This window comes from Barbus barbus (assembly GCF_936440315.1).
Source record: "Barbus barbus genome assembly, chromosome: 1".
NCBI classification, from domain to species: domain Eukaryota; kingdom Metazoa; phylum Chordata; class Actinopteri; order Cypriniformes; family Cyprinidae; genus Barbus; species Barbus barbus.
Genome location: NC_136729.1, coordinates 40,594,926 through 40,619,271, shown reverse-complemented (window position 1 = coordinate 40,619,271; position 24,346 = coordinate 40,594,926). Strand labels below are relative to the sequence as shown.

General features: G+C 36.7%; 1 protein-coding gene across 3 annotated transcripts in view; it reads left to right on the top strand.

Annotated features, from left to right (window-relative positions):
* Window positions 1-24,346, top strand: part of LOC306875979 (casein kinase I-like) — a 60,305-nt gene that overhangs the window by 15,430 nt on the left and 20,529 nt on the right. For all 3 annotated transcript variants that reach the window (XM_079426848.1, XM_079426847.1, XM_079426849.1), the window contains exons 5-8: window positions 20,356-20,507; window positions 20,641-20,875; window positions 23,068-23,153; window positions 23,237-23,321. In XM_079426848.1, coding sequence (XP_079282974.1) covers window positions 20,356-20,507; window positions 20,641-20,875; window positions 23,068-23,153; window positions 23,237-23,321 — 558 coding nt within the window. The remainder of the gene's footprint in view (window positions 1-20,355; window positions 20,508-20,640; window positions 20,876-23,067; window positions 23,154-23,236; window positions 23,322-24,346) is intronic.

The following is a 24,346-nucleotide window of genomic DNA, read 5'->3' as shown; positions in this document are numbered from 1 at the left end:
TTGACTTCTGCAAATGATCTAAGGTGATGTTTTTTAAAACATTCGTTTCTTATTTATTTGGTTCCACAGTGTTTGCTGATTTTTATTTAAACTTTTGTTGTTGTTTTTTACATCAAGTATGCCGTGTCTCCAAGCTTTCTTATTCGTTTTGCTAATAAACGTACATTTCTTATTTATTTGGTTCCACAGTGTTTACTGATCTTAAGTTTTGTATACCTAAACTTTGTGTAAGTTAAGTTAGTTTGTCATGGTGTATTTTTATTCATTTTGTTAATAAAAGTTCTATGTTCTATGTTGTATTTTGTTGTTGCTTGACAATTGACAGTTGACTCCGAATTGATGCTAATTTGAAAGTGAAATAGTAAATGCGCACAACGATTTCAAGCTATTTAATAAGCCAAGGAAAGTGAGGAAAAGTGGGAAAACTCAAATGAACTAAAAACAAACAACTCTTTGACGATGAATTGCCGCTAATTTGAAAGTGAAAGTAAACCATTTAATTTATGACCACATCAAACGAGAGACTTTTCAGACGCGTTCTCCAACGTGGCCTTAGCGCCAGGCACTATTCAGTCGATCGCAGAAAGGTTACACGTGATGAGGGAGCTTCAGTAGAACATCAGTGATCTGTGGTCAATGGTTAAATATTGCAAAAAAATAGTATAAGTAGTATTGATATCAGAGATACTCGACTTCAGTCATAAAAAGATGCCATTAAACAAAACAAATATTAAGAATATACTGTTTTATGTTGTTTCTACATTTGAAGATTGAATGTGAAATTATTGCAATAGAAAAGTGTATTTAAAAACTCGATTAAAGAAAAAATGTGATTTATTCGTAAATCTTTTCTAATAGATTGACGGCACTAATTAAGGTATGTGAACAGAACTGTTACTCACGTACATTACTGTGAACTCTATAATCACATCTGCAATGTCCTGAATCAATTCATAAATTAAATGTTAAGTTAATTCACCTAATGTAGGTGTTCTTAGGGGTGGTTCGAAAAACGTGAGAGACGGACAGTGGAATGGGGAAAAAACACATGGTCTTGAGACTTAAACTGCTTTTAACCTGAGTGCCATGTTTTTAGAATGCCGAGTCGTGTGCAGGATGCAAGCTCAGTGCACTGTAAAAAAAAGAAAAGAAAAGTTGAGCCAACTTAAAATTTTAAGGCAACCAGCTTCAGCAGATTTTTGAGTTTTCTCAACTTGTTGTTTTAAGTTTATTCAACAAAAAAGTTGAGAATCTCCTACAAAAATAAGTTGAGAGAACTCAAAAATCTGCTGAAGCTGGTTGCCTTAATTTTAAGTTGGCTCAACTTTTCTTTTTTACAGTATGGTCAAACACATCCATCTAGTGCATTATATAGATAAAACTATGGAAAAGTAGCGCAGTGGATTGAAAAAAAAAAACACATTCTGTGCAAATGGCTGCTAAAAACCTAGCTTTGCCATCACTGGAATTAGGGCTGGGTATCGTTCAAAAATGTTCGATACCGATACCTTGAGTTCGATACCAGTTCCTGAACGATACTTTTTTCGATACCAATTTTATGAAAACAGTTTTAACAAGATTACATTATCTCAAAAAACTTTGGTTTTATTTTTTTCAGCTTGTTGACATGTATACAGACTCAAACACTCATCTCCTGAGCCACTGCACAAAGGAACAAAATATAGCCAACACAATAAATCAGTACAAATAATTTTAATAAAGCTCAAATAGTTTTCAGTTTACACTAGTGCGTGCTCGTTTTAAAACACATAGCTCAGACAGAATCATCATTTCTATTCATTTATTCTAGGTTGTTAAAGACTTCAAGACATGTAAAATCTTTATCCACTTTCATAAGTGGATGTTTTATTTTCTTTCACAATATGTTTTATTGTTATTAAATTCTATGTTGTAGTATGTCTAATTATTTGAATGCATAAAAACTACTTAGTTTATTCAAATTTATTCTTAAAACAGCCTTATGAAATGTTTTATTTTTCCTCAGAAATTCTGCGTTCTGTATCTGGTTTTCAAATGAAGGCATAAAACATTCATTTTTCTTTTAAATTATTGAAAATAAAACTTTATTTTGGCAAACAAAATGTTACTATTAAAATTAAAACATGGGAGAAATGTTGTGTGATAATTACTTAAAAAAATAAGAGTTTTAATAATTTTAATAGTAGCCTAGTAGTAGCAGTATGTATACTCTGCTGAACAATATTAATTTATTTCTGCCGCAGTGTCTTCCAAGTTAAACCAAACTTTTATTTTGACGGGTTTCCGGGAATACCTTTACAGTTCTGTGTGTATATGATATGACGCAAGTTTTACTCAAATCAAATGGTAAAATGCTCATTAAGTGACTCTCAGAGCAGTTCTAGAGCTGTTGTTCATGTGTTTGTCCTCATTTAGTGAGACGGCAGACGCTGAAATGTCACGCGAGCTTCAGTCTGTCAAGTAAGCGAAACTGCGCGATATAGAGAGCAGACTGCTCCGTACGCTTTCAAATTGCTCTCGTGGATGTCAAACACTGATCTATCAGTGCCGCGTCACTTCTAGTCAAACACACCTAGTGCTGCAGGCTTATTGGCTCACTGACGTTAATGAGATTAACCCCTTAGGTATCGAAATTTGGTACCGAACGACAAGACGTTTTTCGATACTCGGTGGTATCGAGGCAATTCGGTCGGTGCCTAAAAAAGTATCGAACTCGATACCCAGCCCTAACTGGAATAAATTACTTTTTTTAAATATTAAAATAGAAAAGTTAAATTGTAATCATTTTGCACACTGTTTTACTGTATTTTTGATCAAACAAATGCAGCCTTGGTGAGCATAAGAAACTTTTCAAAAATTAACAATCCAAAGCAATTGAACAGAAGCGTGCATACCAAGATTACACTGGCTCTATGTAAAAATGAGATGTTATATTAAAACTAAAAGTGCAATATTTACAATACAATAGTTTTTTGTTTTTCTGTAAGGTACTGGAGGCCATGCTGTATTATGAATAAATCTCAGCGCATCGTGCCTAACAATGCCCTTCAGCCATGATTTGTTCACGATACAGCACAGCCTCGAGTACCTTATTGCTTTTCAATAAAAAATATTAAAACCAAAAATTAGTATGAAGAAAGTTTGTTAAATGCTGTCCTTCCGCTAAAAATAGTTCCTGACAGCAACATTAAAAACAACAAGAGAATGTTCCTTAAATAAAGCTTAAATAAAAACAGAGAATAGGAGCTCTTCTTATCCGCTGTCATTTATTTTGTTTAACACCATATATGATATTTTCTCACACACATACATCTGCTTGTCTCTCAGCATGAGAAAACGTCTGTTTTCCGTATTTTAGTTTTAAAACCGACTGATTTGCGGCACAGCGCGAGTTTGCAAGCGTCATTACAGTGTAAACTGATGGACATAGCTACAGAATCATACCTGAAACAGAAAACTAATAGATTCAGTAAATATTCCATCCTCACTTCGGAAACTTGCGTTAAAGCGTTTATTAGATGGGGGGGAAGGGCGGGGTCTCAAAATTAAAGATGAAAGATGCAACATAACGCCAGCTGGGGTCACTCATACTTCGTTAAATAAATAACAAACAGTTAATTCTGCCGAAATACATAAAACATGAAACAGTTTTGATGCTATATTATTGATTATGTTGCTAAGGGTGTTGCTCAGTGATACACAGAACCGTTGGGTGAAGCGGTCATAGCCGTGCTGTATTGTGAATAAAACACAGCTGCTCAGAATCATTGGAAGTAGAAGTCAAGCGGATGTGTTTGTAATGATATATGTCGTTCAGGGGTGTGTTGGACCAGAGGAGATAGGAAAAGGGTGGCAGCAGCAGCTGATCAATAATTCAGCACGCAGCACAGTAAGCTTCTATGCGAGCGTCTCAGTAAAGCTGTGTGTAAGCCTACATATCTGCCACTCTTCTGGTTTAAGCAGGGGATGTCTGTGCAAGTGGTTTGAGTCTTTCTGCTGTGTATACGTCTGCTTCCTGTGCTGTATCTGGGACAGTATGCAGGCCGTGCAGCTCCGTACATGTCCCACAGCAGGGTTTGTGTCTCAGTGATGAATCAGCACTTCAGGAAAGGTGGCACTCTGACCACAAGCATTTCCAGGATGTTCACTTAGCGCTGTTATCGTATGACGTCTGAAAAGCAGTCCGCTGATTAAACTGCCTGGCAGTCGAGCTTGTGTAACTCTATACCCGTGCCTTGCTCAGCTCCTTGAGCACCACCCTGGAGTAATACCGAATCAGCAGGGTCCCACATAAACTGAAGCCCTGACCCCTCACAGAGGCTGCTGGGATACAATATGCAGACTTTGTTTCTCAGAGCTAGTTGTTAAAGTAACCTGTATAACTGCACCTTAATGAATAACATTGTAATCAATGATTACAAGGGAATTTAATAGGAGTATATAGTTTTTTGTGTTTAACTTGGCAAGCAATAAATAAATAAACATTCCAGTTTAAAATAAATTTAATTCTCAGTGACAGTATTTATTTATTAAACTTTTTTTCTATTTACTTATTTCACATCTGTTTGAAATTTTTATATACTGATGTGGTCTTCCATATAAAACCCAACATTCAAATATATATTTATAATAAATATTTAAAATCATTTTAACATACTAATATAAAAAAGAAATAAAGGATTACAGTTTCCTCAAAAATATTACACAGCAAATGCTGTCTTCAGCATCGCTTGATAATAATAAGAACCAATATTAATAATTCAGCACCAACATTAACTGAGCACCAAATCAGGATAATAGAATTAATTTTGAAGGATCGTGACACTGAAGACTGGAGTACCTAATGATGCTGAAAGTTATAAAGATTATATTTAAAAATGTTTTAATTCTAATATTTCACAATATATCTGTTTCACTGTAATTTGTCCAAATAAATAGTATTGGTGAGAATGAGACTCCTTTCAAAAACATTTAAAATTTTAACTTAATGTATTTTTGTTTGTTTATTTTTCACATAGCCTTTGTTTTATTTTATTTATTACATTATTTTATTATTATTTTATATTATATTTTAGGACTTATTAAATGAGTACCATGTGACATCCACACACATTTAATCTAGAATCAGACTATTGTGTCCATTTCTTGGGGAGCATGTTTGTTTGTTAGACCCCACAAAGAAAGCACCACAGGAAGTGAGGCGCTGGGTGGTCAGGTGAAGGAGATGCTATTGTGACTGTAGCATCAAATCCTGAGGATGTGCTTCCCCTTACGTCCTCCACTGTGCATCCCAACCCCTGAGGTCTACCCTCCCCCAGATGTGCCTTCAAGCTCTTGCATGCTGTCTATCCCCTTATTTCTGCCCATCGCGGCTGCTGGAGAGATTCTACATGTTCTAGAACTCTTGAAACTGGATTAGCTGATTGCGCCTTTGTGAATCTTTAGTTTTTTGCTCTGAAGTTCAATTTTGGAGACACGGTGTGATTACAAAATGATTCCCAATGCATCAAGATTTTAACAATGGCATAGGAGCACCAATCTTTTGACCTTCACCCTTTTTAAATAATGTGAATTAGGGCTGCAATGACTAACTGCTAAAAATCAATAAGGATAATAGTCTATAAGTTGCATTATCGATTAGCCCAGTCTTTGTGCACGTGCTGAACGTCAGTGAGAACAAACTAAATGAGTGTTTTTGTTTTATTAATTACTGCCTTAAAGTCATAGAAATGAATAAAATCTTGAAGTAATAGACATTGCCATAGACAATGTAAATATTTTGTATTATGCTCAGTTCAAAGTGCATTTGATTATCATTAATTTATTATTGTAGTGAAATAATATAATTATTTAACCCCTTTGACCTGCAAGACATTTTGCTGGGATGAGCAAAAATTTATGAAAACATTTCAACCAAAGCATCAGTAAACCAGGTCACACTTTAAGGTCCAGTTCTCACTATTAACTATGCTTTTTGACTCAAAGTCCTAATTACTGGTTATTAATAGTTAATAAGGTAGTTGTTGAATTTGTGTGTAGGATTAAGGATGTAGAATTGGCCGAATACCTCAAGCATGTGATGGAAATGTTACGCCCCTCACCGTATAGTGATGGCGTCTCCCGGCATGATGACACAAACAATAAAACCCATTACAAACGAAGCATTTGTTGCATCCAGTGGGGACATAATTACTGATTATAATGACTTAAACTGTCTTTTCACGCGTCGAGTTGCATCGCGCCGCGTAAACATTACCATGTCTGCATTTGTGATCGGAGAAACGGAAAACAACAAGCACTACTCTACACTGATCAAAACTCACGTTTGAATCGTCAGTGTCAGAAACATATTTACAGGCTGTGAATCAGAAGTGCCAGACTGTCCTTGCAAAGTTGGAATTACTTTATAGAAATAGAAACAGTCTTTGAGCAAGCCAGCATTGTAGGCTACTCTCCTGTCAGGTTCAGAAAATAGTCCTCCGTAAAATGCACCGCACACACTCTAATATTTGCGTTGTATTGCTCTGGAACAGTGTTGTAAATACAACTTAACCACTGATTTCTAGTTGTGTCCTCTTTTGGAAGCCCAAACAAAGTAATTTCGCTTTCACAGCATCTCCAGGACATGGCGCCTGCGGCAGCAACAATACTACAGCGAGAGTAAAAATCATGCCCCCTTTCTTTGTGTAAACATTTGGGCGGTGTTATGAAAATCTCCCCACATCGTGACGCAGACATGTGGGGGCGTGTTTGAATGAGCCGTTTTAGGGGGGCGTCGACAAGTCTTAACAAGTCTTCTTTGGTTTTGAGACTTTAGTCTTTGCAATTTCAGGGATCTTATCTATGCATGAACAGCTTGTAACACTCCAAAGAGAAAGGAAAACTTGAAATCACACCATATGACCCCTTTAAGAATCTTTTCTTGTTTTAAAGGTTTGTGTTGTGTTTATGGGGTGCAGTCTAACATGTTAATGCTTCGTTTAAAAAAAAACAAAAAAAGTATTATTTCTTACATAATTTACCTTTATTCCACACCGCTCTGTCCCTTCTCTGATAAACGCGCTGATCATTTCCTGCTTTTATGAAGCCCCTCCCTCAGAAATAAGCGATGGACTCAGATTGGTTAGCTGGTCCAGCATGTTGTGATTGGCTAAACCGCCTCTAGTGCGCGTCTAAACATCCCGCCCCTCAGCTCAGTGGCATGTGCTTCGGTTGTATTGTAAACAATGACGTCGTCTATATTGCTTATCAATTTGAGCCCGATTGAGATGCAGAGGATATTAGTGTGGATCGTGCAGAACCTGTGCAAGCACGGCTTTTAATGGTAGGCCTAAGTTTTTTTGTTCGTTTTCTCATACTTTTAGATACTGTTTGTAAATGCTATGTTAGCTTTTAATATATGGTTTATTCTGATTAAAGTTTTAATCAAATATGGCAACCGCACACGCGTCCATGTATAACGCTTCTCAAAGCTATTTGAAAATAAGTGTATTCACTGAGCTGATGATCTGAATGAGAGAGAGAGAGAGATGCAGAGCAGGGAGACACGAGTAACAGTATTAAGAACCTCTGCTTTAGAAAACTGATTTTGAAATTTGTGAATCCATTAGAATCATTAGAAGACAGAATGGCAATTCATATATGAATAGATTTTTACGTGCACCCCTAGTTTTTTTCTTCCTCTTCTCTAAAGCAGCACAGCATGGCCTCGCCCCCTTTGCTGTGTGTTCCCAGGGGCGGGGTTTATCTGGGTTCGGGAAGTAACGGACCCGGGAAGTAACTCGTTATAGTCATTAAACTGCCATCATTTGAAAAGACGATATCTCCGTTTGCATTGAACTTTCAGCTTCATAACGTTGCAGATATTGTTTATGCTCCAACAGCAACATTGCACCCTAACGTTAAAAAATTTCAATCACAATCAATCACCCCTTTAACCTCATATATATTTGCAAATTGAAATCTTGAATTGTAACTTGATCTTTATACAACTAAAATGTATTAAATGTTTTTTGAAAACTATAAATATTTGTTTCAGACATACAAAATCACAAAGTTTATTGGTGGTGCGGTCAGTGAAAAAATGGTAGGTGCAAATATAAAACTGATCTGCTCAACTGGTGCCAGCAGAACAACAACAAATCCTTTTTGCGAATCAAAATGATTAAGAGTCCTTATCCAGTAATCCAGTTGTCAATTGCAAATCATGCATTTATTACTCAAGGTGTGCAAAAACTGAATTTAATGTGGCTGATCGGCATTTACCTGTGATCTTATGATCCTGTTATGCTTTCAGAACAAATTAATGATTAAAAATCAAGTAAAAAATTATGCATTTTTGAGCATCATGATATGAGAAAGCATCATGCATCAAATTCCCTCTAGCCATAGTACAAAGAGTATCGCCGAGGCGTAGCCTCAGTGGAGGAGGTGCTGTATGTGTCTGCAGGATGGGCTGACTCCACTGGGCCCACCCACTGAGCACAGCTCATGCTTTATGGATGGGGGGGATGGGGTGATGAAGGCTGGAGAGTCTCGGCCTTGACTTTGTGATTCTCACCTTCCTCTTTCTGCACAGCTTGTTTGGATGGTTTATAATGCTTGGTTCATGATGGCATTATGACGAGACAATATTAGTGCGTTATTTAAAGCGGATTGATTCAGTCTCTATTTGCTGTTGGCTGTAGTGGTTTTTCTGTTGTTAGGGATCCAGTTGAACCCATAATGCACAAACAAAACCTTGTATATGCAATAATGAAATCTATTTACATAACAGGCTTTGTCAGTTGGCTTGATATCTTCCCTAGAGATTCCGATCTTCCTTTGAGCTTAAGCTCAGGTATGTCCGTTTGTGACCTTATGTTGTCATCCGGGAGCGCATTGTACCAAATAATTGAGATGCCGTTCACTCTTTATCAGTCATAATTCTTGAAACCTTTACTTTTGTTAAACGCAGTGTTTCCACTGGTTATGTTTCCTGTAGACAGTGTTCTGGAGATTGTTTTAGTGATGTCTAATTCAAGAACCAAATGTACTTTTGAGTTTCTGAATTAGCAGATTGTTTATTGAATTATTCTGGAGTGTTTTCCAAAAGCAGTATTAGGCCCCGATCAGACCGAAAGCATTAGGTCTGAAAACACAAGGCGCACCACACTTCCTTTTTTTTGGTGACTTTTAAAAAAAAAGAGCAGTGCACTGCCGTTTTTTTATGTTGCTAGGCAATGACCAAATCAGCTGTCCTGTCAGTCTAATCGAAGGATTATGGTGTGAGCGCTCTTAAAATCTTTGGTTTTTGCTGTTAAGTAAATTGTCATATTAGCAGAAACCTTAAAATCTACAGCTCCAGGTAATCCGCAACAGACACCAAAAGTTTCTCCTCCATCATTGCAGTCTCCGGACTTTCTAAGCAACGGTAAACTTTCGTCACCACAACGGAAGGTCCGCTTCTCCATCCATTCGATTGGACACGAATGATGTTGCAACAATTCAAAAAGGCACCTCTCACTGCAAAAAACATGTTCTGCCTGATCGGGGCCTTAAGAAACTACAAACGCAAGGTTCAACGATTTGGAGAAAACGCCTCCAAACACATTCACAAATAGCATAGCCACGCTGTTTGCTTGAATCTACTGGTTAGAAGCTTAGTTTCTTGTATTACATGTGGACTTCAATTGATCATGCACTTAAGCAATATAAGCAATCTAACATGCATTAAAATGATTTTATTTGTTTATAAATTTAATTCACATTTTTTAGATTGATTAGATTAGAATTAGGGGTGCTCCAATCAGGATTTTTGAGGCCGATCACCGATGGGTGATCACTTGCTGATCACTAGGGATGGGTACCGAAACTCTGTATTAAATCGGTCTCGGGGCTAAATTATGAAAGACCGGAGTATCGATAAGCTCTGACGTTATCGGTACTTCTGTCGGTATTGGAGAAATTAAGAAAACACACATTCTCTCTCTCTCTCTCTCTCTCTCTCTCTCTCTCTCTCTCTCTCTCTCTCTTCTCTCTCTCTCTCTCTATATATATATATATATATATATATATATATATATATATGTCGCCAGCTGTTTTTATGTGCAATAATATTCAAACATTTGTCTGATGCATTTTTGCTATGCGCAATTCAGAAGCCAGATCGATCACCGATACCAATCTTTTTAAAGCCTTCTTTTTATCATGTAGAATTATTTACAGTCATACTCCAATCAAGATTTTTAGACATTTAATCAGGGCCTGAATTTCATTTTGGAAAATGGGGGGAAATTCCCTCTTAGGTGACTCTTGTGAGAGGGGATTTTTTTTTTATTTGCGGGGTGAAGCCTTTTACACCAGGTTCACACATACTCCGTTTGCAGTGCGTATGCAGTCCATGTGCGATATGTAAGCGGTGCAGAAGCAGCATAGACTGTGCTTTCACACAGGGGCCGCTGCTGATCTGTGGCTGGTTACCACAAACAGGTTGGATTCAAGTCCAAACATTGTTACCTAAGAATGCTTTTTCAGCATTGTGATTCTTTTTACTGTACAGTATGATGCAAATACTTCTAGAGTTATATATTAAGTTGCTCAAGAAAGTGGCAAAACATTTAAACTACTTTTCATGTAATCACAAACATTCTAAATTAAAACTTACCATTGGCAGAAACGTTCAGAACTACTGCCTTTTCTTTTGCATTTAAATCTTTATTATAAGCAATCATGCGGCTCATATAGAACTTTGTTTTCCTACCTCCATGAGTGCCATTTATTATTGCCTTGTTTATCTAAAAGTGCTCTTTTCCTTTAAACCTAGCCAAAAAGCCATATGCGTTGACTGTAAAAAAATAAATAAATAAACACACAGTAGACTTTATATGCATTAATGGTGTAATTACTAAATTTTCACAAACAATGCGTTTGTCACTTTCAACTCGGTGCGGAAACAATCGCTGCACTGCTGCAGATGCACCGTTCCTGGAACGCACTGCCGGGCCGCAACTGTGTACTGTGTGAACGCTTTAATCAGTTAACATGAGCGTGCAAAAAAACAATGCATACGCACTGCAAATGACGTATGTGTGGAAATGGCTTCGAGCATTGCCAGCGAGCACTGAATGAAAACGAAATGCATGCACTTTATAAACTTAAGTGACAATGTGACACTGCCTCGATTGTGCAAGTGACAATTCCTGTGTCAACTGTGCAGTGTGCAACTCTCTTATGGTGCAGACCGTTGTGATTTGAAGCCATTTGCGCATTTTGAGAGGGAAAGAGAGCGGGCGCAGTGATTCATTCACACTATTTGTGAAATGTCTCGCATAAGGTTTTCAAATGACTTCATAAGTTATTTAATGAAGAAATATGAATTGTACCTCACCTTCAGCTTTATAATTATTTTACCCACGCCAGACAGAGGCTGAGACGGTGCCGCTGCATGCCATGCCAAACCTCTCACTGCAGCTTAGATCAGCCTTTATAGAAACAGCCGATCATCAAACATTCCAAAAGCAATTAATAGCCGATCAATCGGAGCACCCCTATTTAGAATGCATGCTTTCGAGCTCTAGAAGCCCGTGGGATGTGAGAGGGAACCTGCAATTGAATATGTAAATGAAGCAATATGAAGTAGAACAAATTCTATAGTAGTCCTCAAATTCCCTGTTTGTTATTTGTTAGCAAAAGCCTTAATTAGTTTAAATTTATTCAACCTGCTGCCATTATAATTCTTCCATTCACTATGGCGTATTATAAAATAATATATAAATATTTGATGAAAAACTAATTAAAAAAACAACTACATTCAAATTGAAAATTAAATACTAAAAATATATAAAAAATGCTGAATTTTATATAAAAATAAAGATGCTGAAACTGAATAAAAATATATATTAATGCTAAATAGAAACAAAAACTAAAAGTTAAAACAAGCAAATAAAATATATTGTATCTGAGGAACGAGCTCTAAAGGCACACCCCTATTCTGGAAAAGGGCCGGGGAGCAGCGGCTCATTTGCATATAAAGAGATATGCATGAAAACAGCCCGTTTCTGCTTCCACTCAAAACAAATCATTTCAAAATGATGTAATACATTATCTACAGGGTATTTTGAGCTGAAACTTCACAGACAAATTCTGGGGACACCTGAGACTTATTATTACATCTTGTAAAAAGGGGCATAATAGGTCTCCTTTAAACTAGAAACGAAAACTGAAAATAAAAATGGTCTCAAATATTAGTAAATGCTTCAATATTATATTAATGACACCTAAAATAGCACCCCTGTCATGACAACTCATAATTTATGCAAGATGCCGAAATTGTATGATACTATATCATTTAGCTTTTCTTTTGTTTGTTTGTTTGTTTGTTTGAATTATTACTATCATTGTTAGATGTATGTGATTGGCCTTTGGTTAAGTTTAGGTCATAATTTTGTACAATTTCTTACAATTCCGCAATCTCAAACAAAATATTACGACTTCTCATGAAACTGAGTCAGTGTAAAAATTTCATAGAAACATACTAAAAGAACCACCAACGGAAATGAGTCTGACATCACAACACTAGTCTGTCTGTGACTGAGCATGGAGACTGTTCTCCTGAAGGACGGCACACAGACACGATTCTCTCTGAGAAGTCTGCTTCAGCAGCAGCGCTCAGCTCAATATCGCGCAGTGATATCACGGCCCTTCCAGCTGATTCTTATCCACTCAAAGGATGCGTCACGCAGGATGCTGAGCAGTCCTGCTTCTGCCAGATGAAATGACCTTTCAGGACGTCTGTGATTTATTAAAGGAGCAGTACTAGAACATCAGACTGAACAGTAGACATTAAATGTAACCATTCAGTGGTCTATTGGGGCTCTCAGAAAACATTTCTTTCCCGTAAATGTAAGTGGAATATTCTCTAATGTAAGTTCGAAGCACAGGCGGTGAAGAGGGTGTTAGTGATGATTACTCATCTTTTATTGCACCACTCCAAAGTGATGGTGTGTTCAGTGCACCCCCTCCCCCCCATGCCTGGGCATGCAGCTCTTATCAATGAGGAGAGAAGTGACATCACTGGTCTAGAGATCACAGTCCATCCCGTCTGTTCTGATTACACACACAAGCATTAATATTCAGACTCCATTTGTAATGCACTTATTAAGATCTGTTGAAGGTCAGGGCTTAGGCTGGGTGCTATGACGATATACTGAGTGACCAGTGTCAGCTGGTAGTGATTATGCTGAACTGTTATATCTGGTATGTGGTTTTAAAAAAACCAACAACAATGAAATAAATAATAATATCACTGAGAATTGTCTTTCCAGTTAGGATTTTCATTTTAACGATTTAACCGTTAACCGACCGAGTTAAGCTACGCGTATAAAAAAAAAAAAAAAAAAAAAAAATTCAGAAATAGGCCGATGCGAATTACTTTACTAAAAGTAGATTTATGAGTTTAACAGTCCCCCAAATGCATAAGTAATAACGTATTTCCATCAATGTGGCTTCAGTAAAGATGCGATGGCGGCGTTCGACTAATTTGTCTTCACAGAACTTAATGCCGTTGGACACATTTAGTGTTTCGTGAGCTGAACAGCAGCAAATATAGAGTTTATATAACATTCCAACGGTTTACATAACATCATATAATTTATTCAGAGTTACGTATCTAACGTCGTAGGGCATGCTATAAGACATTTCATTCCACAACAACATAACGTGCTATTCATTATACTTACATTCTAACATCAAAGCTAAATACAGCTGAAAATCGAATTAAGTAAGATTACTGACATCATTTAAACTTTATCATTAACCACATTGAGATGAAAAAGCACATTTCTCCAACATACTGACTTGCCTGTTCAATACCTATTCGATATTTCCGAGTTTAAACCAAAGTTAAAAATAACTACAACTTATGCATTAATAGTAGCACAATATTAAACTTATGTTTTAACAAATTAATTAAAAGAGCTTACCTTTTGGCGCAAGGCAGATGAAAATGGCGACGAGACAACTTGTGCTGTGGTCTTCGGGGTAGATTGAGGGGCGGAGCTTAACAGAGTAAAGTTAACAATGCAGAATTCAACTCTGATCATTTTCACCAACACTAGAGGGCATTTTTCACTATTTGTTGTTAAATTAACTCCTTAAGAGTAAACGGAGAGTAACACTGCTTAATTAACACTGATGATTTTACTGTGTAGCATTTCTAACTTAAGTGCTGTTTAATGAGAAGCTTTTTGCCCTACTGATCCAAACAATTCATTCATTTGTGCACCAAAAAAAGGGTACATACTGTATTCATATCAAAGTTATTTTCATTTTTGAAAGTATTTAAGTCCTGAATTATAGAATTACATTTACTACATGGATATGCAATATATAAACGGTTGAATTTCCACCAAAAAAGTTACTATCTTGAATTTTTTGGTTTCTCACTGCTGTGAGGGTTTTTAAATCTATACCAATTACTATACTGTTAATTGTTGAGTTTCCAGTAGGCCAGTTCCATCTTACTTTTGATGTTGTGAGTCCAACTCTATAGCACAAATGAAATTGGAATTTGAAAGTTAAATTTATTTCTGTCAGGTCGAAATCTTTTGCACTGTCCATTTCAGTCAGTCACTTCAAAACACTGATTTAAACATTTGTTGCATCATCGCTCCGAATTATTCAGTCCCTATGTGGCATTTGCATAAATGCTTTTCAAATGTTTTCAGAAAAAATAATACCTGGAGCTTTTATTTACTTTGAGCTATTAAATTGGTAGATACAAATCCATAACAAATATTCAGTTTGGAAAAACATGCTTTTTACCTTTCTACATGTGTACTGCGTTATCCAGCTTGGTTTAAATATTTTGTATAAATTGCAACGACTTGTTTTTTTGTTTTTTACTTTGGGGCTAATTCATAAATATCAAGATGCTAAAAATAGTCTATATCTAATAAATGTTGAGATTTGATCTATATTACCCAGCTGTAATTTCGAATGAATAGTTTATAGTTGGATTGGCGCATCCCTTTCAGGACAGTTTCTCTGAATGGTTTTTATTTGCTGGGGTATGATATCAACAGATTACACAAACTGATTCAGCTGTAATGATTTCTTCTGTTTGCACTAGAGATCATCCCTTTTAATCCGATCCGCTCAGGTACAAAAGAGAGCGAGGGAAATCTTTCATGTGGGTACACATTCACGGACATCACAGCAGTTCAGGTCATATTACAGCGACTGGGCTGACAGACAGGAAGAACAAATATCACAGCAAAGATTCCTGTCTTACAATGTTGCTTTGCTGTAGGTGCATTTTGGACAAAAGGCTTGTGGTAACTCTGACTTAGATTGCAATGGATGGTTTGCGTATATCTCGACGGCACCACTTTGTTTTTGACACCGCCCTCTGTCTTGTTAGCACACCAGGGTTGGCCGAAGGGAGTTGACAGGAAGTCTGAGCTGTGGCCAAGCCTATCCCACGCACACAGGCAGATAAAACGAGCAGATAATACCACCTGCCCGTAATCGCATACTGCCCCCGTCTGCAAACATGACTGACCGCACTCTTCCCTCCAACCTGATCACTGGTTGTGCCTTGTCCTCCAGTCTCTTGTTTTGCTGCTGTTTCAGTGGTGCGTACTGTCAATGTTTGTGCATGAGCACTTCCAGCAAAGTGGGCAATTTGTTAATCACGCTGTCCTGACCACTGCGTGTTGCGGAGGAGTGGTGCTGTTGAGGGCAGGATGTTCTGGTGGGAGGTAGAGTTCCTCTGTCTCTCCATCCTCAAGCGCAGCTTTGTGAATGACATAACACCACCCATGGCGCTTATGTAATCCACGTCCATCCTATTTGTCTCTTCTCCATCTCTCTCTGTTCTTCAGGCTCATGTAATGCCAAGGGATTTGTAAACTTAAACAATTTTCTTGCATCATGAGTGAGCTCAGTCCACTTAAACGCAAAATGAAGTTTTAAGAGTGGCATTACTACGGTACAGTGATGTGATTTATCCAGAAAGGATTAGTCACAATGCGTTGGCAAGTCTATAATTTCGTTGTATGCTAGTGACAATAAACAATTCTGAATCTGAAATCATGAAACTTGCACAATTTAACAGCAATTTATTAAAAGTTTAACACAAATTAAATTTTTAAGGCCCTATGAAATGCATTTTATTATTTTTCTCAGCGGTAGCAGTGACTCCTCCAGGTCCTAACGCCCGTTCGGTAAGGAGTTTTGATCTGTAGGGGGCGCTGTTGGCCTACTTCTAATTAAATTCAAAGTAAAATAGCCTACATTTAGACTGTTTCTGATTAAATAGAGCAGTAATTGATGTCATAAAACGAGTGTATTTTTATTTAAACGTCAGAAGCTATAGATTACATGAAGAAAAACTTGTAAATTAAATAATTTTATACTGATTTATTCATTAATGTGTAATGTTTTATTTTTTAAACACAGACAGACTTAAAAGGAAATATATCAGTATCGGCCCAAATGATTTGAAAAATGTCTGCATATCGGCAACTCCAATATCATGCATCCTAAATCTGTGTATTCCATTAATGTTCAAAGACACTAGTCCGTCGCACTTTGATTTAAGTGTACTGACCTAGGCTACTTTTAATCTACTCATCCCAGTGTTTTACTCAGGAAATACGGCTCTTATTAAAATGCATTCTTTAAGTACCGGTACTAGTAAAATGTGAAATCGTACCATTTTTTAAAAGCAGGGTATCACAATACTTTTTTAGTACCGGTATATTGTGCAACACTATCCCACTATCATTATCATTAATAAAGATGACCTTACTCTGACATCAACTTCTTGTACACGCCATAATTTCCTATCACTCTGGCAGAACCCAGCCAAAGGTCACACTCTTGTCTCTTCCTCTAGAAAGTCCGGTACAGTTCTCTTTCGTTTGTGGTTAATGTGTAGCGGTATCGTGTTGAACTCTGATACACCTCCGAGCAAACTTGGCATTGGGACTTGAATCTGTGAGTTTGGCTGGGAATGGCTTGGCTACTGATCAACCAGCTCAGGCATTGTAAATCCAGACTCTCCCAGTCTTTGTCTTTGATTCTCCGGCTGAACTGGGGTTTGTTTAAGTGTGCAGTGTGGCAGAAGTGAGCTGCGTCACTGCAGGCTGATGTATGTGAACTGGAGGCTGTAGAGTCACATGGTATCTCCTCTCCAGTCAGACATCCGTGTTTGAGCGGGCGTAGGTGGCCCCACTCTCAAACAGGCTGCTGGCAGATGGCGTTTTGTTGGAGCACTGAGGACTCCAAAGTGGGACTGACTGAGAGAACTACACAGCACTTGGTTTAGTCTGACCTAGGCTTCAATGGAATCTTTTTTTTTTTTTTTTTTTTTTTTTGCAATGCCTGCAGTACACCATTTCATTAAAATATATGGATTGTGGTGTTTTGGTACGATACCAGGCCCTTGGTACCTTGTCATTCATTCTGAATTGCCACAAGCAACAAACAAATAAAATTTTCCCCCAATTAAAATTCCAAAATCAAGATTTAAAGGGATAGTTCACCCAAAAATGAAAATTGTTATTGATTATTCAGCCTCATGTCATTCCAAACCTGTAAGACCTTCGTTCATCTTCAGAACACAAATGAAGATATTTTTGATGAAATCTGAGTGCTTTCTGGACCTGCATGAATAGCAACGGAACTACCACGTTCAAGGCCCAGAAAAGTAGTAAGGACATTGTTAAAATAGTCCTTGTGACATCAGTGGTTCGACCTTAATTTTATTAAACTATTAGAATACCTTTTGTATGCTATGAAAACAAAAAGAATGACTTTATTCATTTATTTTTGGATGACCTATCTATGTGATTGTTAAATCTTTGTTTTGAGTAATCTTTCTTCTTACCTCTTTGTATGTGTGTGTGTGTATATATATATATATATATATATATATATATATATATATATATATATATATATATATATATATATATATATATATATATATATATATATATATATATACATTACATATATATATATATATATATATATATATATATATATATATACACATTACATATATATGTATATATATACACATTACATATATATGTATGTATATACACATTACATATATATGTATGTATATATGTATATATATATGTATACGTGTATGTATATATATATATATATATATATATATATATATATATATATATATATATATATATATATATATATATATATATATATATATATATATATATACATACATACACATATGTATATGTATATGTATATGTATATGTATATGTATGTGTATGTGTATGTGTATGTGTGTATATATATATATATATATATATATATATATATATATATATATATATAAACGGCCTTAAAATCACTGTTATTGGTTGCTGCATTATTAGCCAAAATATATAATAAACGAGCAAGGGAAATACATTTTTGTGAATGACAGCTATTCAAATTCTGTGGAAATCTGTGCATGTGGATTCATTTCAGCCCCAGTCATGACTCATGATGACCTTTTCTTAAATTGCTTTTTATGTCTGATGACCTGAAGCTCACTATATTAACTTTTTCTATGAAATATGCCACTTTTTGAGCGATTACATGTCTATATGTCTTACTATATGAATTTCCTCCCACTCTTTGAATTCCCACTCACATGTTCCAGCAGCATCTAGCAGTGGAGTGCCAATAGAAAGCTTGTGAAAAGTGTTAATCAGCAGAGATAGATAGAAACCAACAACTGAATATGTGTTATGTGCAGTCTGATCACAAGATGAGTCATCGGCAGGCCAACAGTGCGCTCTATTCTCAGGGGTGTTACAACACCACCACACAATGAGCAGTGTAGGCTTTGCATGAAACTACCCACATCACCCTCACAAGATGCATACAGTTTAGAGACACATGTATATGCTTCAGCTGATAAATAAAGAGTATGTTTTTTGTTATTTTGTAGGTCAACCTGGAAGTTAACATTATTCTGGTTCCTTCTACAAAGAACCCATTTTTCCATTGGTTATTGGATTATTGCAGAAAAGAAGCTCTGTGACCAGCAAAAGTTTCATTCATGCAGTTCGTGATTATCTTTACAAATGAACACAACTTATAAATTTTAAAGCCTCATGAACTAAACCACGGTCACATGGACTTCAACATCACTACTATATTAAGCTTCTGGGAACTCTTAAGTCTTTATTTTAAAAAAACATTTTCCCTGACATTTTGAGTTAGAATAGTTTGCAAGAGCATGATTTATAGGCATATTAAGAAGCTGTGAAAGCAGACTAGTGAGAAGAGGAGTTTTCCTGTTCAAGTGACAGCACTTAGGTTAGATTCTATATTGAATTTAACATGAAAATGAGGCTGTGACTTAGTTCTCACAATGGCACACACTGTATGATAGTCCTAAATCATATTTTTTGCCATCTCACAAATTTAAAAGCTCTTTTATGGAGCTTTTGTGTACTGAAAGTTTTTATTTTGCAACCCGAATTCCGGAAATGTTTTTTTTTGGAATAAAATAAAAACTAAAAGACTTTCAAATCACATGAGCCAATATTTTATTCACAATAGAACATAGAAAACATAAATGTTTAAACTGAGAAATTTTACAATTTTATCCACTAAATGAGCTCATTTCATATTTGATGCCTTTTACAGGTCGGGTATTTATTTATTTATTTTCAGAAAGATGTTTGGTCAGCTGAACACGGAGTATTTTTTTTAGCAACAGTACACCCTGAGTGCATTCCCTCACAGCCACATATTAAACATGGCGCTACCCTGACAAAGGTCTATATTCCCAGCAAACTCTGCAGTCCTATTTAGACACTTGTTTGCAACCGCCTTTTTTAAGAGTAAAATAAATCAATAAATAACCGATTGATTTGATCATCATATTTATATGTATTTCATGCTGTAGAATGAAACATTAAATTCTTGAGCATGTGTGAACCACAGACCGTAGTTTAGTCATTTAACCAAAAAACCCACAAATTTTAGGATGATGGAACTGAAAGTGCTAAAAAACACTCGTGTACAAAAATCCCTCCAACACTAAATGCCAAATTTGCGAGTCAGACACCTTACTCACCAAATCTGACACTGCAGTTTTGGTAATGCTGGTTTCTTAGCATAATTCATGTGTGTTTGCAAGCATTCAAAGTGAATTGTGGCAAAGCCAGCTTCATTTAGTTCTCACAGTGCTGCCATGTAGTGGTTGGAGGAATAATGATGAGGCCATCATTTTATAGAAATAATTTCATTAAAAATGCACACTTAACCATTAAAGAGAGAATGTTATGACTATTGTAGTTAATGTTTCTCTATTTTTCTTGTGTTTTTCTTTTAAAGTAGAGGGTCTGCCTCAGGTCTACTATTTTGGGCCCTGTGGGAAATACAATGCCATGGTTCTGGAGCTGCTCGGCCCCAGTCTTGAGGATCTCTTTGACCTGTGTGACCGAACATTCTCGCTCAAGACCGTCCTGATGATCGCCATTCAGCTGGTGAGTGCACAGGTCCTCTGAGAAGCTTCTGAAGTTTAAGAGCAGTGTGGCACCTGGGTGAGAAGTGCTTGCATATCATTGGACTGATGCTTTGCAGTGTAAACGTGTAACGTGAGTCCATGAATTTCCCCAGATTTCCCGCATGGAGTATGTACATTCTAAAAACCTCATCTATAGAGACGTGAAGCCAGAGAACTTCCTCATCGGTCGACAAGGAAACAAGAAGGAGCACATCATTCACATCATAGACTTTGGCCTTGCAAAAGAATACATTGACCCAGAAACCAAAAAACACATTCCTTACCGGGAGCACAAGAGCCTTACCGGCACAGCTCGATACATGTCTATTAATACACACTTAGGGAAAGGTAAGTGTTAGATACCTCCCTAGTCTGATCTTAAAATGGACTTAACATTAAATTTAGCATGGCACTATCCCCACTCTTTGTGGCTTCTTGATTGGCTGTTTAATAGGGTTGGGAATCGTGAACCAGTTCTTTTAAAGAACATGATATTCATGTTTGGTTCCTTTTAATGTTGCATTGAATCTATAGCACCTCAGTCTTGATTGTGTCGTCTAAACTGAATGTGATGCCAGAGGAAAAATGGGTGGCCCAAGATGATACAGTGAAAAGAAATACACAGGCATCCTGTACAGTGCTGTCCTTTTTATTGAATAATTAAAAAATTCAGAAGATGGGTCACTTATTTTTCTGGAATGACTCGCACTGAATCAGTCTAATCGGATACAGAACTATCAACTTACATACTCACTGAATTGCATGTCATGCCATGTCTAACTCAGAATAAAAAAGCAAGAACACTTACTGTTATGTTGTAAATGACTTAAGGTGATGATACACGGGGCAACATTTTTTGAGCAATGTTGCCGGGCATTATTGCAGAGCGATGTTGCTTGGGGACTGTACCACCGAGAATAAGCAACAAATTTGTCACAGGCCCTGTGTCTCACATGATTGCCCTTTGACAGCAACATTAGGGCCTTTCGCACCGCAGGAACCTTTTCATAGTACCCGAACTAACTGTGGAACTACCCACTTTTTGGCGTGTTCGCACCGCGGGAACTAGGAACAGTTTTAGTTCCAGGAACACAGTTTGGAGGAACTAAATTAGATCCTATTTCATAGTAGTGTTTAAAACAGTTCTTGGAACTATTCGTGACGTAAGTGTATGCTGATTGGCCGAACGCGTACGAAAACGCCCTCACCCGCCATGATTTAAAACACCGTGTAAACATATATTGTGTAAACATTGTATCATACTGAGAGCATTTATAAACGGCATTTACCTGAAGACTTGGTCTACGGCATTTTGTGCTTCTATCAGCATCAATGAAATGTAACACTGCAAATTGTCGTTGGAGATTCTTAATCCTCCTTTCCGTTCTTTCAATCGCTTGACGTATACGTCGAAATTCCATGTCCATTATTGTGAAACCTGCGAGACAACAAAAACACAGCTCTGATCACAGCTTCCTCAATCCTCCTGTTATTAACGTTGTTCTTCTTTGTTTACGTTGTTGAACGCCGCATACAAATGACGTCGCTGTCAACCGGCTTACGTCACTTCTTAGTACCCACTGTCGGTGCGAATGCAACCCTTTAAATGGTACTGGGAAATAGTTCGCGCAAAATCGTCCCAGTACTTTAGTACTGTACTTTTAGTTCTGGAACTAAAGCAGTGCGAACGGCCCTATTGTCCAGAAACTTTGCTCAAATAGTTGCCCTGTGTATCATCACCTTTAAGGGATGCTTTACCCAAAAATGAAAACTTATCATTTACTCACCCTCATGTCATTCTAGATACATAAGACTTAAGTTTATCTTTGAAACACAAGTGAAGATATTTTAAATGAGTTTTTTTAGTCATCCATTGAAAACCCATGCAACCAAATTTTAAGCTTAGAGTTCATAAAGACAGATAAAAGTAATCCAAGAGCTTTAATCCGTCATCTGAAGAGACATGATCGTTTTATATGATGAACAGATATAAAGGTGCAGGAAGCGATTTCTGAGAAGTGCTGATATTTGAAATAACCAAAACAAACTGACCCCTCCCCAAAAGGACGCCTGTCTTGATAGGCCGTCCCCAAATTCACAATGTTCATTATCTTCAGGTCTCTTAGGAATCACTTACGGCACCTTTAATTTTGTCTTTTATTTAAATATAAAAATGAACCAATCCACTTACATAGACCACATCAAATATGGTAAATGCAGAAGCTGAAATGCACGGTTGTGTTCAAAAGTTGCATGGACTTTAAGTGGATGGACAAAAATCATTGTTCTGTAGATGAATGGAAGTCTTATGGTTTTGAAATAAGACATGGATATTTATTTATTGTTTTGGTCAGTTATGTGGTCAAATCATGCAATAATGATTTTTTTTATTGATCATATGATCAATGATCAGTATATTTATAGTTAAGTAATTCAAATCGAAACCAGATTTGTTCAATTCTGTATGATTTCCATCTCTACTGTCCAACCAACTTCATTATTGTGTACATGATGTTACTATTTTACTTTTTTTTTTGTAGAGCAAAGTCGGAAGGATGACCTTGAGGCCTTGGGTCACATGTTCATGTATTTCCTCCGGGGTAGTCTCCCTTGGCAGGGACTAAAAGTATGTTGAACTAGCATGTTAAAGCCATTAAAACTGTTACTAATTTAGTTCTTGAAAATCAGACGTTGTTTTGTGCTTTGCAGGCTGACACACTGAAGGAACGCTACCAGAAGATTGGGGACACAAAGCGAAACACTCCCATTGAGGTTCTCTGTGAGAATTTTCCTGGTGAGACCCCCATCATGTGCTGCATTTGTTTCAGCTAATCTTAGTCAACATAAAGTCATATCTGACCCTGTTTACTTTCTTAATACACATTCCTGGTTTTGTTCACGGTTCAGAAGTGCACATTATTCCAAAGGAAATATAATGTTTCTTTGTAATAGTGTTATGCAATACTAGTCGACGAAGCTATACTGCTGCTGCTTCAAATTACTGTCATGTTAATGATACTTTTTAAAAATAACACAATGCTTGTATATATCTGGAGTGGAAAACAAAATCATTTCATATTGCATCAGAGCTTGGTGTGTTTGTCTTCTCAGTGTAACTTGCGACAGGTTCAGAGAAATGTCCACTCAGAAGATGAGCAAGTCGAGATAGTAATTTGATTTAGAAGAAAACAGAAAAGTTTGCTGCAGTCTATGTCGAACTTCCATATAACAGTTAAGCTTGCGTATAAGCTTATGAGGTACAATACCGGTATGAAATTTTGGTTTTAAGGGGAATAAAATTAAAAAATAAAACTTACTTCAGTAACTTGATAGATCAAATATAGTGAAAGATAAATAGTTGGTATTTCAGGTTTTTTTTATATAAATATATATATATTTATACATATATATTTTATATATATATACAGAAGTGAGTACACCCCTCACATTTTTGTAAATATTTTATCTTTTCATGTGACAACACTGAAGAAATGACACTTTGCTACAATGTAAAGTAGTGAGTGTACAGCTTGTATAACAGTGTATATTTACTGTCCCCTCAAAATAACTCAACACACAGCCATTAATGTCTAAACCGCTGGCCACAAAAGTGAGTACACCCCTAATTGAAAATGTCCAATTTGGGCCCAAAGTGTCAATATGTTGTGTGGCCACCATTATTTTTCAGTACTGACTTAACCCTCTTGGGCATGGAGTTCACCAGAGAGCTTCACAGGTTGCCACTGGAGTCCTTTTCCACTCCTCCATGACGACATCACGGAGCTGGTGGATGTTAGAGACCTTGCGCTCCTCCACCTT